At 42.7% G+C, this 15,885-nt stretch overlaps 1 protein-coding gene across 3 annotated transcripts; it reads left to right on the forward strand.

Moving 5' to 3' along the window:
• Positions 1 to 922: 922 nt before the first annotated feature.
• LOC143781555 (uncharacterized) lies at positions 923 to 12,382 on the forward strand. 3 transcript variants are annotated; one of them, XM_077268194.1, is made up of 8 exons: positions 923 to 1,192; positions 3,867 to 4,245; positions 4,401 to 4,544; positions 6,177 to 6,353; positions 6,653 to 6,773; positions 7,688 to 7,900; positions 9,178 to 9,390; positions 10,779 to 12,382. In XM_077268194.1, exons 2-8 carry the CDS (start codon positions 4,108 to 4,110, stop codon positions 11,879 to 11,881), a joined length of 2,109 nt encoding a protein of 702 aa, XP_077124309.1. In that variant the 5' UTR covers positions 923 to 1,192; positions 3,867 to 4,107; the 3' UTR covers positions 11,882 to 12,382. The 3 variants fall into 3 exon arrangements, with proteins under 3 accessions (XP_077124309.1, XP_077124311.1, XP_077124310.1); XM_077268196.1 differs by having other exon boundaries at positions 929 to 1,192; positions 3,867 to 4,249; XM_077268195.1 differs by having other exon boundaries at positions 929 to 1,192; positions 9,178 to 9,279.
• The last annotated feature ends 3,503 nt before the right edge of the window (positions 12,383 to 15,885 follow it).

Raw genomic sequence — 15,885 nt, forward strand, 5'->3', positions numbered from 1 at the left:
TAAATGTTTAAAAAAATGGGTGTATATATCTGTGTATAGACACATATACGTGTATACACGCAGATATATACACCTATTTTTTTATGAGTATATATATATATATATATATATATATATATATATATATATATATACACAAACACTCATGCATTATAAACTTGAAATCACCCCACGTTTTGTAATTACTGTAAAAAATAGAGAAATTAAAATAAAATTTGGCATAGTCATCACGTGTGTAAAAATTCATAGTATGAAAATCTAAATACGGACGGTAAACCGCAGCGCAGGGAAAAAAATGCATTAAAAGTGATCAAAACAATGTCACTAAAATCTGCTTGCTGCACAAAAAAAGTGTCACTCGCAGCAGCTCCATTTAGAAAAACAAGATGCCAAAATGATCGGTCTTACAAATCTTCTGATTGTTATTACAAAGCTTTCAAATGTCTTTACATACCAAAAAAAGGATGAGTTGGAATAAACAGAAATAAATAATATATATTATATATATATATATATATATATATATATATATATATATATATATATATACATACAGTATATATGTATATATATATAAGTAAAAAATATAAAATATAAAAAATATATAAACTGTATATGTACAAGTGAAAAAAAGAATATAAATCATATATATATATATATATATATATATATATATATATAAAGCAACAACAGCAATACTAAAACACACCTAAGTATATGTGTAGACACTCACATACACACGTGTAAAAAAATATATAAACAAAAAAAAATAATATATATATAACAGCAATACTAAAACACACTCATTTATAGTTATACGTAGACACTCACGCACATGCATGACGCGTGTGTTTTATTAATTTATTATTGTGTTTTTTTTTAAAATAACTTTATTATTCTCAGACAGAGGAGTGGCTAGGCTGAGGCGAACACTTCCGGCGCGTAGAAATGACGTCATGCGTGTCACAGCGTCTGTTCTCTGTGGCTCACCGAGATGACGTCGCCTTATGTGTCCCGTCCTGCTCCTAGCCGGGGAGTGAAGTGGTTTATTGCAGCCGGAGGAGCAGAACGCTCCATGTTATTACCGGGGCGGGATATACAAGCAGCAGGGTGACCGCTCAGGGTGACATGTCAGGACGGAGGAGGGATCCTGTATGTGCAGCGGTCTGCGGAAGGATTTACGTTATGCCAGGTATATACAATGGTCCTGTTCTGTGCTGCAGGTGTCCCGAGTGTTCTTTTTCAACAAAGTATCATTATTGACAGGTCTGAACTACCTGTGTAACCATGGTAACCAAGTCTGTGTTAGATCAATGTCACAAGGGTGTTTTTTTTTTTTTTTTCTCTGCTTGAAAGAGATGTAACTTTATTGTTGTTTGGACAATTTGCTTGGTTCCATGGGTGTTTGCTTTTTTTTTTGGTGCACCCTAAATATCCTAAGATACTGTAGGAACATCCCTTTATCTGCTTCCTGCTGCTGCCGCCATTTATCATTTTCTCTTCCGTGAGCCGTAACTTTTATCCCCCATTTTCTGTTCACCTTCCCATATGAGGGTATTTTGTAGGACGAGTTGTAGTTTTGAATCGCGCCATTTATTTTAACATTCAGTGTGATGGAAAATGGGGAAAAAATAACGGGTGACATTAAAAAAATAATTCACAATTTATATATATACTTTAGTGGATTTAAAAAGAATTCAGAATTTTTTTTAAGTGAGAAAAAAAAGGTTTTTTTCTTTGTCTCCATTTTCTCTGAGATCTCTACCTGTTTAATTTCTGTCAGTGAAGCGGTGTGAGAACTTTTTATAAGTGGTGCGGTGTAGTATTTATTTTACTATTTGGGGGTTGATACAAGGTTTTGATCGATTTTTATTTATTTATTTTTTATTGCATTTTTTTTGGTGGAGACATGTTGACCACAAAAAAGGCAATGTTTCCGTTTTGATTTATTTTTCTTTACCGTACAGGTGACAGAGTTTTATATTTTCATAGATGGGATTTTTATGCCTTCTGTGCTTATTGTTTAGGTTTTTCATTTTTAAATTGGGAAAAAGGGGGGATTCAAACTTTTATTTTTTATTTTTATTTTTTTTATACACTGTTAAAATATATTTATAAAAAAAAAAAAATCTGGAAAAAAAAGCACATTTAGAACTTTCACATCTGTAAAATATTGTATTATTTAGCCCCACGTGGAAATTCACTATAAAAAAACTAGAATGTAATTTTTTTCTTTTCGTTTGTCAACTACTTATATTGTAAATTAATTATTGCTGTTAGGAAAGAAAAAAAAATAGCCTAAACTAACAATGTGAGCCGCCATGGCGTCTGTCTGATCCCACAGAAGCAGAACATAGCTGAAATTGGTGTCAAATTTAAAGGGGTTGTTTATATTCTAAAAAATGACCTATAAATCTGTTCAGAATTATTTTTTAAAATTAATAATATACTTTTTTATTTATTTATTTTTTTAAATGTCCTTTTGGGAGATCTGGGCAGTGTCCAGAGGTTCTACAGCTCCGCATCATGCCCGGTGTTGGAAACATAAGCATGCGCGTGAAGGGGCTGGCTGAATTTAATATCTCCGGGTGGTCTTCTCTGTCAGAGTTGATGTATAGAAAAAAAAAAAGAAGGGCGTTTGGCTTAGATGTGGATACACCAGACTGCTGATCAAATCTTCAATTTAGGGAAAACCGATGTATATAAATGTAAACCATGTAAAAGAGATGTTATTGTCATTTTTTGGGAAGATGATAATCCTTAATGCTGGTTGTAATAGAAAGATGGCGGAACACACGGCGTGACTTAGCTTGTTGTGTATGGGGCTGCTACCATAGAACCGTAGAACCTGGACGCTTGCTTAGTAGCTTACAAATATAAGAAAGATTGGTCTGATGAAGATTAGGAACCTGCAATGTCTTGCAAATTTTTAGGGGACATAGAGTATCCATGCAGACCCCTGTCCATCAGCAAAGATGCCTACAATGGGTATGAGAGCATCGGCGTGGTCTGGACGGCGTCTGGGGTAGAGATGATTCTTACCGGTCAGAACTGCTTTTGGAGATACAAAGGAAGACTTACACATTATTAGGCATGTGGTTTTCTTATATAAATAAATCAACTTTTTGTAGGTGTAAATGAAAAAAAAAATAAAAAAAATAAAATAAAATATATATATATATACACACACAGACATTTTTCTGATAAATTTAACCTTGAAAATTACAGCGCAGGATTAAATGTACTGTAGGAGGGGTGTCTACGACCGGAGTGTCTGTCAGCTGTGGACCCAGTAGAGAAACAGGAGCCGTTTATCACCATTTCTGTCATCACTCTCAATGAGCACCATGTAGTGTACAGCAGAGGTGTCAAACTGCATTCCTCGAGGGCCGCAAACAGGTCATGTTTTCAGGATTTCCTTGTATTGCACAGGTGATAATTTAATCACCTGCACAGAATGATTCGAGCACCTTGTGGAATGCTAAGGAAATCCTGAAAACACTCATGGTTTGAGGCCCTCGAGGAATGCAGTTTGACACCCCTGGTGTACAGAAGCCCATACCTGCCAATACCTCTGTAGGACCTGTCAATCACATGATCGCCGGGGGTCTCTCCAGCCTGTGCAGAGCCTGGTCTGCCAGTGACTTGTGTCACTTAAGTGGCTGTTTTTCCTCTGGAACTGGGGTTTATTTAGAAGCCCTGGTTACAGTAGGAGAAAAATAAAAAATATGTTCCCTAGGGAGGTTTTATAATCTTACCGGGGACAACTTATGTAACCTCCTCTCCCCCGCCCCGTCCCCATAAAATAAATGGAGAAAAAAAAGTGGCCAGTCATTTTGGGGTTAACACCTGATTTTCTGTTTCAGATGACAGATATGCCCTCCGGCTGCTCAGATCGTACCGGAAACAAGGAGAAGATCATCCTACGACTATTTCCGCTGATGAAAATTAAGTGCTGGCTCACACAGATTAGTACGGACTTCAGAGATAGTTTTGCAAAGAAGATTTTGGACTGGGAGAAGGCGGACAGTTTCCGCATTAGCTCTCAGTTCTTCTCACCAGATTCATACAGACAAGCAAAAGGAAATTCCAAAAGACTGCTCCCATATGCCCACAACATGTACCGCTCAGGTCAGGACGGTGAAAGCTAGCACTGCTACATATGTGGCCATGAAGGAGGTCAGCACTTGTACCGATACCACGATGGACCCGACCAATCCGTTCCTAAGAGTACAGCATGCACGTGTAGGTACAACATTTACCGGAAGGGGAGGGCGAGGATGTGCGGCTACAATGGAAGCCATGACACTCGAGCTTTAACATAAAGGTTCACTTTTACAAAACTTTGATAAAACGATATAGTATAAGTTCCCTAATCATCTTTCATTTTGTTCTCCCAGGTACAGGGATCATCTCCGGCACCACTGTTCTCAGCAGGAAGACCGCCTGTTCTCACAGTGACCTCCATGGATGATAACAGGATTTACATGACCGATAGGATTTTAAGCCTCACCCTGGAGATTATGTTCCTCCTGACTGGAGAGGTGAGCGATATTAGGACAGTAATTGCATCTTAACGTCTTATATCCGGATTTTATTACAAATCCATGAGGACAATTTGCGATAAAAGCTTTGGCCGGGGACCAATAGTGCATGAACCATCATAGGGAGGCTATTCTGATGGACAGATTTGTATAGGCGAGGGGTAAAATGCTCAGCTTTTGGGTATAGGAAGGAATAAAGGATTAGCCGCTGCTGCGGACCTTGTGGCGTATAGCAGGTAGTGGGAGGATAGGTGTAGTAGTCGGCGCTGCTGATGTAATTCAAGAAATCTACAAGGTCTTGTACAGGATTGACTACGCAGTTTATTCTCCACATGTTTCAAAGTTGGACCAACTTCTTCTTAGGCTATGTGCACACGTTGCGGAAAGGTGTGCGGATTTTGCTGCACTGATTTTGGTAAATCCGCAGGAGATCCGCACTGCGGAATTACTGTGGATTTACCGCGTTTTTTGTGCGGATTCCTATTATGGAGCAGGTGTAAACCGCTGCGGAATCCGCACAAAGAATTGACGTGCTGCAGAAAATACAACACAGCGTTTCCGCGTGTTTTTTTTCTGCAGCATGTGCACTGTGGATTTTGTTTTCCATAGGTTTACATGGTACTGTACAACGCATGGCAAACTGCTGCGGATTCGCAGCAAAATCCGCAACGTGTGCACATAGCCTCACATTCTGATTCTCCTGATGAAGTTGGTCCAACTTCTTCTTACATTGTGTTTCTCATGAAGAAGTTGGTCCAACTTGTTATATTGTGGCTCTCCTTAAAGGGAACCTGTCACCCCCAAAATGGAAGTTGATCTAAGCCCACAGGCATCAGGGGCTTATCTCCAGCATTCTGTAATGCATTCTGTAATGCTGTAGATAAGCCCCGATGTATCCTGAAAGAGGAGAAAAAGAGGTTAGATTATACTCACCCAGGGGCGGTCCCACTGCGGTCCGGTCCGATGGGTGTCGCCGTCCAGTCCGGGGCCTCGAATCTTCATATGATCACGTCCTCTTCTGGTCTTCACGCTACGGCTCCAGCGCAGGCGTACTTTGTCTGTCCTGTTGAGGGCAGAGCAAAGTACTGCAGTGTGCAGGCACCGGGAAAGGTCAGAGAGGCTCAGCGCCTGCGCACTGCTGGACTTTGCTCTGCCCTCAACAGGGAGGATAAAGTACACCTGCACCGGAGCCGCGGCGTGAAGGCAAGAAGAGGACGTCATCCTATGAAGATAGAAGGCGCCGGACCGGACCGAGACGCCCACCGCAGCGGGACTGCCCCTGGGTGAGTATAATCTAACCTCTTTTTCTCATGTTTCATTATACATTGGGGGCTTATCTACAGCATTACAGAATGCTGTAGATAAGCCCCTGATGCCGGTCGGCTTAGCTCAACTTCCATTTTGGGGGTGACAGGTTCCCTTTAATGAAGAAGTTGGTCCAACTTCTTCTTACATTGTGGTTCTCCTGATGAAGTTCATCCATCTTATATTTTGGTTCTCCTGATGAAGAAGTTGGTCCAAATTTGAAATGCCTCGAACCTTATCTGGTAGCGGCATGTCCGAAGGTTTGGGGGACTCCTTAGTTTACAGTCAATGTTATGGTCAATGCATTATAAAAATTGTCATTTACAGGATTACACGATAGTGAAGAAGACGTATGTAGATCATATCATGTCAAGTATCAGCCCAGGAAGAAGGAGCGAGGCCAAGGAACCGGTCCCGGTGCCAACCGCTGAGTATGTGAGCCAAGAGAAAAGCGAGGAGATTCTGCAGCTCAGTAACCAGATAGTCCAGCTGCTGACCGGCGAGGTGAGCACCGCAGTGAACGCCATTTGCTGCTTCTTAAAAATAAGATCCAACCCTCGTCTACCTCTGTCCCACCTGCTGCCGATGTATTATGAGATCCGTGCACCCACCGGCTGCAGAATTAACCCCATTGTGATGATTTTTCTGACGTGAATGTTTCTGCAGTTTGTCACCCCTTACAGATACGTACGAGGTTACCTTTCTTATACGGTAGTGTATCCGCCCCTGTCTGTCTCAGCCTTACTGATAGCGGTCACTGATCACAGCAGTACGTATGTAATCTGTATCCTCGTATATTGCAGATTCCTGTTCGGTGTCAGGACGTCGCCGTGTACTTTACTATAGAAGAATGGGAATACATAGATAAAAACAAGAATCTGTGCGAGAACATCGTCCTGGAGGAGCAGCGGCTCCCGTCACAGGGTGAGGAGATGAAGCCTCTATGTAACAGAGGGTTAACGGTGCCTGTCATTGATATGGATCCATCTGGAGTTCAGAGGTTTGTCCCAGACACATTTACAGGAAAATCCTAGTGGTATCTGATCTTTATTGTAACTCACCCCTGTCCGGAGGAGAAGATATCAATATCAGATCAGTGGGGTCCCCCAACGTTAAATGGGTAACCGGTCCCATGTCCACCGAAATATACATTGTAAAGAGCTGGACCAGCACAAGTCTGCACTCTGTGTATTGACCGTTCTTTGGTACCACAGCTCAGCTCCTGTTCACTGGACCTCTCACTTGGGTTTCTCCTTTTATTCATAAATGGATATTGTCAGATAGAGCTCGTGAAAACAAGCACTTTTGCAATTTGCTGCTTCTAAAAATTTGCAGTTCTATTAAGAATATTCTTTTGTTTACCAGTCGTTGCCTAGGAGACTGACCACCACCGATGCTGTCTAGTTTGTAATCACTGCGCTGAAACTGGCTGGGATTAGGAGATAGCAGCACTCTGTTACCAACTTCAAAACAGTGCTTACAAGCTCATAATTAAAGAGCTTGTAAGCACTACACATGTTCTGTTGACTAAAGGCAGTGGTCGGTCTCCAAGGCAACTAGCTCTAAACAAGTGTTAATATCTCAAGAACAGGTGACAATTTTAATAAGCAGCAAATTGCAAATGTGATTATATTTAGAGGCTCTATCCGACACCATCCATCTAGGAAGATAAGATTTTATTCCTAAATCTGAGCATTAATTCCTAGTTTAAAAATGTTAAATATTTTTTTTATAAGAAATACTGTGTGTTGTATTATATGGTGGACATGTTTAACGTTTGCACCCCTAAAATAAAAAATGTATTTATTTGGATCTTAAATGTATCTTACTCTCAACAGATGAGACATTATTATCGACTCCCAAACGTAATATAGAGGATAACTTCCTAGAGAAGCCTATATATGACCTGACGACCATAACTATAAAGTCTACGACTGCTGGTACCGGTTTCTCATCTGACCTCAGTCAAAAGGAGCCAATGCCTGCAGACACCATGGACCCGGAGGAACTTATTGGGACGGCACAGGAGCCATCATCTTGCTCCGAGTGCGGTATGTTTTACTTTTTGATCAAGACTTGTTGCAGATTAGCATTCACACCTATCACTAGTTTTTGCTTAAACTTTTTTGAACCCAAATCTATTCTGGGAGTACGGTCATTCAACATAACAAAACTAAGGAAATTACTTAAAAGCTTTGTAAATGTTGCTGCTGTGACCCCCAACAATCAGATATACTCTTTAAGCCCTGCTGCTGTGACCTCTAGGAATCGGATGTAAAGTGTAAATCCTGCTGCTGTGACCTCTAGGAATCGGATGTAAAGTGTAAATCCCGCTGCTGTGACCTCTAGGAATCGGATGTAAATTGTAAATCCCGCTGCTGTGACCTCTAGTAATCGGATGTAAAGTGTAAATCCCGCTGCTGTGACTTCTAGTAATCGGATATAACGTGTAAATCCCGCTGCTGTGACCTCTAGTAATCGGATATAACGTGTAAATCCCGCTGCTGTGACCTCTAGTAATCGGATGTAAAGTGTAAATCCCGCTGCTGTGACCTCTAGTAATTGGATGTAAAGTGTAAATCTCGCTGCTGTGACCTCTAGTAATCGGATATAACGTGTAAATCCCGCTGCTGTGACCTCTAGTAATCGGATATAACGTGTAAATCCCGCTGCTGTGACCTCTAGTAATCGGATGTAAAGTGTAAATCCCGCTGCTGTGACCTCTAGTAATTGGATGTAAAGTGTAAATCTCGCTGCTGTGACCACTAGTACTTGGATGTTATCTGTTAATTCTACTGCGGTGGCCCCAGCGATTGAATCTAATCTGCATAGCAATATGCCAAATAAATATCTTATTCCCTGCAGCTCCAACATGGGAGAAATTAAGCTTTAAACAGTTTCCAATCTATGGGATGTCCGTGTAATTAGTCAGGTTGGGATCCTCAGGGGGGCGAGAAACTCTTTGCTGTCTACTCTTACTGAAAGATAAGGTTCCTTCATATAGGACCTCTCCTCTCCCCATTAATCAGCGTTACTCCCCGTCTGCTGCTCCAGCACTGCCTCTCCGTGCTGCAGTCGTAACGTTACCGCTGCTGGGGATAGCAGAGGAAAGGCGGGTTTGGCGTGGAATGAGTAACGCTGGTTTTGGTAATTTTTTTTACAGGAGATGTATAGAAAAAAAAAAAAAAAAAAAAAAATCAATCTGGACAGTCCTTTAACTCAGAATTCCCGAATAGGGTTTCTGGAAATGCATTTTCGAAAGCAGATGACTTACAAAAAAAAAAAAAGAAAATTAGTATAAAACTTAAATATGTCTTATTTTTGACAGGGGAACAACCAGCTTTGATTCTCAAGCATGAAATAGAAGACGACCTTATAGATGAGCCGTCGACTTACTTCAGTACGACAACTATGAACTCTACGGACGACAGTGAGTACATCTCATCGGACCTTACTAAACAAGAACCACCATACGCTGGCAGCACGGACCGCGTGGATTACGTTGGCACAGCACAGGAGCCATCGTCTTGTTCAGAGCACGGTAAATGTTTTGGCAAGTTTCAATCAAGGCGCGTTCACACCAGGGAAAACCTTTCCCCCGTGCTGAATGCGGGAATTGTTTTTGGTAAACTCACAAAAGAGGAGCCGTGTTTGAAAGCTTGCGGGAAGTATTTCTAAATTAAAGGAGTTTTCCAGGACTTAGATAATGATGGCCTATCCTCAGGATAAGTCATCCATATGAAGACCGTGGTGGTCTCACACGCAGTACGGCCATGATCCACTGTTTGTAGCTCAGGTAGCGACTGGATGCAAACTGTGAACGGAACCAGAGCAGCACCGCACCTTGTTTAGTGGCTGTTCTCAGGTGTTGTAGCTCAGTGAATAGAAGGTAAACTGCCGTGACCGGCCTCCAAACAGTGAACGGAGCGCCATGCTGTCCTTCTGATCTCCCTCCAGACCACCTGATATGGATGACCTGTGCAACTGTGGAACTCATTAATTGATTCTTGATCTTTGCCCTACTGCAGCCATATCTGAGGCTGCACCATCGTGGCCACATCTGTGACGCTTCGTTCCATGCTGTTCCAATTTTGGTCCTATGAAATGGTGCCTACTTGATGCATGACATAGCAAGCGAATACACTACACCAGGGGTGTCAAACTGCATTCCTCGAGGGCCTCAAACCATGCGTGTTTTCAAGATTTCCTTCTCATTGCACAAGGTGCTGGAATCATTCTGTGCAGGTGATTAAATGATCACCTGTGCAATACAAGGAAATCCTGAAAACATGACCTGTTTGCAGCCCTTGAGGAATGCAGTTTGACACCCCTGCACTACACCCACTCCTCAGTATTATAATTGCAACACCAAGAAGTAAAAGTCTTGGAATGATAGAAATCACATGATTGAGTCATGATATTGATCTGCAAGTGGTGAGAAAAAAAAAAAGGCAACTACATTTTCGAAATATTGATTTATTCACGCACAGAAATTCTCGCTCTTAAGAGCCTCGGCTGCTATCAGTGAGATTATTAATGATCGTCTGAGCAATGTTTTGTTGTTGAAAGCACTTGGGCAGATCATCAAGATCCGCTGCTGGCAGCTCCTGTGTAATCACCGACCAATGACGTCCTAGATGTGCTCGACGGGAGAGAAGACCGGAGACGCTGCAGCCATAAGAACATGTTTAGGCCACGCAGGATGCTCTCAGTAGCACGAGAAACATGCGGTCTGGTTGAGTTATGCTGAAAAATGGCTCCTGGGACATCCACGCAACTGGTTTAATCCCGTGATTTCCTTAATTCCAGAACTCTTCCTTTTTAGATATGCAATTTCAATGTTTAGGGGTGTAGAACATCATTCCAGGAAATCTCTCATGTAAAAAAAACCCCAAGATCTAGAAGTCTTTTTTTTTTTTTTATCAACAGGTGCACAAGAAATTTTGACTCCGAAGCATGAAATAGAGGATGACCTGATGGAAGAGTCAGCAAATGACTTAAATACCATATCTCTGAGCGGTGGATCCTTTATCATCTCTGATTTTAGTGTACAGGACCCGATGCCTTCAGGCCTCCTAGCCCAGGATGATTGCCTTGGCATGGCCCAGGAGCTGCTGTCTTGCTCGGAGTGCGGTAAATGTTTTAGGTTTAGATCAAGACTGATTACGCACGAGCGCGTACACACAGGAGAAAAACCATTCTCCTGCCCCGAGTGCGGAAAGCGCTTTATAAGGAGATCGCAACTCATTCAACACACAAAAATTCACACAGGCGAGGAGCAGTGTACGTTTTGCGGGAAGTGTTTTACACAAAAATCTAAACTTATCCAGCACGAGAGAACCCACACGGGAGAGCGTCCGTTTTCTTGTGAGCGCTGTGGTCTTTGTTTTGCACAGGAAGCGACGTTGACGAGACACGAGCGCATTCACACTGGGGAGAAACCGTTCTCTTGTTCCGAGTGCGGGAAATGCTTCATGCTGAAATCTTATCTGCGCTGTCACCAGAGGACTCACACCGGGGAGAAGCCGTTCTCTTGTCCTTACTGCGACAAAGGCTTTGCACAGAAATCACATCTCTCCGAACATATTAAAATTCACACAGGCGCAAAACTTTTTTCTTGTTCGGAGTGCGATAAAAAGTTCGCCCAGAAATCCGGACTTGTTCTGCACCAGCGACTGCACACGGGAGAAAAACCTTTTTCCTGCTCGGAGTGCGGTAAAAGTTTTATAAAGAAAGCGCAGCTCGTCGAACACAAGAGGATCCACACGGGAGAGGAACAGTGTTTGGTCTGCGGGAAATGTTTTACACACAAATCTAAATTAATCGCTCATCAGAGAACTCACACGGGGGAGAGGCCGTTTACGTGTCACGACTGCGGGAAAAGTTTTGCACTCAAAGCGTCTTTGGCACGACACCAGCGGCTCCACACGGGGGACAAGATTCTGTGTTGTGCCGAGTGTGGGAAAGGTTTTGTGCAAAAATCAGATCTGTGCCGTCATCAGCGGACGCATGCGGAGCAACAACCTCTCTGATATATCTGAAAAGTTAGCAGAGAGTAGGTATCCTAGAAGAGACAGTAGTGTCTACTAGAATTCCTGCACCGATGGTTTCTGTAAGGACCTGAGTGACGATGTCTAGTTCAGCAGGCTCCTGACCATTACACCTAATCGGTGGTCTCAGCAGTCAGATGATGAGTGGTCGGGAGACAGAGACTACTGGAGGAGGCAGTTTATGCTGTGGATACACAAAGATGATTTTACATAAATCCGTCAGTCCCTTGAGACATGATAGATTACTAAGGTCAGATTCACACACGCACGTGCGCAGTCTGAATACGGACCTGCTTCGGGTGTCTGACAAGATGCCGACATCCTTATAAATGCCTAAGAGGCTGCCGAGATCGGGTTGGAAGACTCGCGGGTGGACTACACTGTGTGAATGCAGCCCGACACCAAAAGTTTTCATGTGCAGCAGGTTCTGCCTATTTATTGAATCCATATCAAAGTGAATAATAAAGTATCACTAAGTACTTACCCAAGTGTTTTGTTTTTGTCCAACAACTCAGACTATATGGGTAATAATTTGGGGACAGTACCTAAAGCCGGGTATTAATGGGAAATATTTTATCATGCAAACCGACCCTGAACACGTTGCACGGCGTGTAGTTTCATCGCTTTGTTAGGGATAAACTTACTTTTACGCACCGTGGCCCCCATACACATTAGACTAATGTCGGTGGGTTCAGCTGATTAATATGCATGGGGGACGCAAGCCAACTGGTGGTGTGAGATGTTGATTGGACATGTCCGATCACTTTGTTCCCGTGGGTAGAGATGAGCTCTTGGGTAAACGAGCGCTCATGTGATGAGAGGAGATGGCTGGCAGCTGAAGCATCAGTTCGCCGAAAGCCATCTAATTTGTATGGCCGGCTTTACTATACAGTTTTTACGTCTCCACGCAGAAATGATTTCTTGGTATTAGCTGCTCTCGGTGATCAGTTATTGATTATTGCTGCCTGGACTAATCACAAAGCACATTTAGCTTGCCCCCTAGTGGTGGCTGTAGGCATAAACAATTTTGGGATTCTGAGCTGTAGAGGGTCATCTCAAAGCTTCTGGTGGAGAAAGAGAATTGGTAAAGACATGGATTGCTGACATAATGTAAAACAGGAAGCAGATTTGTTAGGAAAAAAAAATCAAACAATGAATCGACCTACCTTACAGGGACTCTGTCAGCACAGAATGACTGGTCAAACCAAGCACAGGCGCTTGGTGCACCCTCAAAGTGGCCAAACATTTAACCCCGGCGTTCATAGGAAATCGTGATTTCTGTTATACGTGTAAACGGCACAAGGGATCACAGCTTCAAGTTTCCTAAAGGGGACTATTACATAAAGTGTAAGGTAAGGAAAAAAAGTTTAAAAATTAGGAAAAAATCCCCACACCATTTTGCCCCATTGAAAATAAAGAAAATAAATACACATGTATTTTTTAATCGCAGCGTTCACAAATGTCCGATCTATCAACGTATAAAATTAATCCGATCGGTAAACGGTGTAACTGGAAAAAAAAGAAATCAAAACTCCAGAATTAGGTTTTTGTCTGACGCAATATTGCAATAAAGTGGAATCAATAAGAGGCGATCAAGACATCATATCTACCCCAAAATGGTATCGGTAAAAACAGCTCAGTACACAAAAAATAAGCCCTCGCCTAGATCCCGAAAAAGAAGAGCTCTACAGGTCTTGGAAAATGGCAACAAAAGTAAAAAAAAAAAAAAAAATATATTGCAAATTTCCACATTTTTTGGATATCTGTGGGCTCGTGCTGACCTAGGGAACTGTATAGTGAACATGATAAATTTAATGCCATCAAACAATTGTGGAATTGCACTTTTTCTTTTACATTTTGGCCCATTTGGAATTTTTTTCCCCGCTGCCATTCAAAAGTACAACTCGTGCCACAAAAATGAAGCACTTATACTGGTATATTGATAGAAAAATAAAAGTTATGGCTCTTGGAAAAAGGGGAGTAAAAAAGAGCAAGAATGGAAAATCGCAAGATCGTGAAGGGGTTAAGAGCACCTGCTCACCTACTGTATATACTCGAGTATAAGCCGACCCAAGTATAAGCCTTTTTTTAACAAAAAAAAATATCAAAAAAAAAAAACTGGGAAAACTTATTGACTCGAGTATAAGCCTAGGGTGGGAAATGCAGCAGCTACTGGTAAATGCTCCATACAAAATACGCCCCATATAATGCTCCATAATGTTCATGATGGCCCCATAAGATGCTCCATGCAAAATACGCCCCATATAATGCTCCATAAAGTTCATGATGGCCCCCATAAGATGCTCCATAAAATATACGCCCCTTATAATGCTGCATAAAGTTCATGATGGGCCCCATAAGATGCCATATAATGCACAGGTTATGCTGCAAAAAAAAAAAAAAATGAAATACTCGCCTATCGTCGTTGACCGCTGCTCCTTAGTGTCGCGGTCTCTCTGCACTGACCACGTCATTGCGCCCTCTGACCTGAATGTCACAGAGGACCCGGAAGACATCGCAGCGGTGGAACTGGGAGAGGTGAATATTGCAAGTGCTGGTGGCCTGAGCAAGCGGTGGCACAGGCACCTGGCCCCCATAGCGCGCCAGAGTCCCCGACCTGCTCAGGACCCCAGCACTTACCCCGCTGCTAACGCTGACCGCCGGCTCTGCCAGCAGCCACCGGAACACTGACAGAGGCTGCGGGTGCGCGCAGATGACCAGGAGAGACCGGGGACCACCTGCACTGCAGCAGAGAACAGGTAAGTGGGACTGTGACTCGTGTATAAGCCGAGGGGGGTCTTCTTCGGAAAAAAAAAAAGTGCTGAAAAACTCGGCTTATACACGAGTATATACGGTATTTGTTTTCTCTATCTCCACACATCCTGAATTTTGATTGACAGCTCTGGTTTTCTAAACAGAATAGCAGAGATAAATGAAATACAGGTAGGTGAGAGGGTGCACTGAATTGTTTGGCCACGGCAAGAGTGCACCAAGCGCCTGTGCTTGATTTGAACAGTCATTCTGAGCTGACAGACGCAGTTAATATCAATCCAGCTTGTATAAAACATCTTAGCTAGTGATAGCGAACGTGCTGGGATAAGGTGTCATCTGAACATGCTCAGGTGCTAACGGAGACTTCGGCGTGCTCGAATAATATGTTCGAGTCACTGCAGCTGCATGTCTCGCGGCTGTTTGTTAGGCAATCCCTGTATGTTGTGCCTTTCGAACAGCTGTGAGAAATACAGCTGCTGGGACTCGGAACATAATACTCGAGCACGCCGCAGATGCTCTAATAGCACACGAGCATGCTCAGATAACACCTTATCCGAGGATGTTCGCTCATCACTAATCTTAGCACAATATGAGGCTGCATTCACGTCTGCGGTTCACGGACTGCAATCCCCGGACCAACAGCCTCATGGGGCTCTTTGGAACAGAAGTCCAGCAGTCAGTCTGGGGATTATGGTCCTTAAGTTGATGTGTAAACCGCTTTGGTCAGTTTAGCATGCGCTAGCCCTGCCGGAACTGAAAGCAGCTTGTAACTTACCAGGTTGATTTTTTTTTTTTTAGTATCAACCGAGGATCCAAAAATCTAGTTTCTGCACCTCAACAGGCCCAGCTCTAAGCTACCTATATACTTGTAAGCATGGATTGTATTTGAAAATGAATGTGGACCACCCAAGGTCTTAAAACAGCACGTCAGTCCACCCATCACTCTGCGATGATGGTTTAGTGGCTGGCCAAGCAGCAGTAGAAGAAACTGTCAATAGGAAGATTGTGCGGTCTGTGGCGCACACGTCCATATAGCACACTCATCTGAACGAGTGCTTCTGCATCGCGAGCCTATGCGACAGCCGAGGCGGGTATGATGTAAGGCATGGTATAGTGTCGTGCATATTGCAGTTGCTGAAGAACCTCTTTGATAAACAAAAGAGCACTACTTGTCAGCAGTTTACACAGGAGAAACTTCTAAAGCAATCTGCATC

This window comes from Ranitomeya variabilis, chromosome 6 (assembly GCF_051348905.1).
Source record: "Ranitomeya variabilis isolate aRanVar5 chromosome 6, aRanVar5.hap1, whole genome shotgun sequence".
In the NCBI taxonomy this organism is placed as follows: Eukaryota; Metazoa; Chordata; class Amphibia; order Anura; family Dendrobatidae; genus Ranitomeya; species Ranitomeya variabilis.

What these genes read in the sequence shown, in the direction of transcription:
- LOC143781555 (XM_077268194.1), top strand. Translation starts at nt 4,108, where the DNA reads ATGCCCACAACATGTACCGCTCAGGTCAGGACGGTGAAAGCTAGCACT. An exon ending in TGTTCCTCCTGACTGGAGAG is followed by an intron (nt 4,545 to 6,176) that starts GTGAGCGATATT and finishes TGTCATTTACAG; the next exon opens with GATTACACGATAGTGAAGAA. An exon ending in ATCGTCTTGTTCAGAGCACG is followed by an intron (nt 9,391 to 10,778) that starts GTAAATGTTTTG and finishes TTTTATCAACAG; the next exon opens with GTGCACAAGAAATTTTGACT.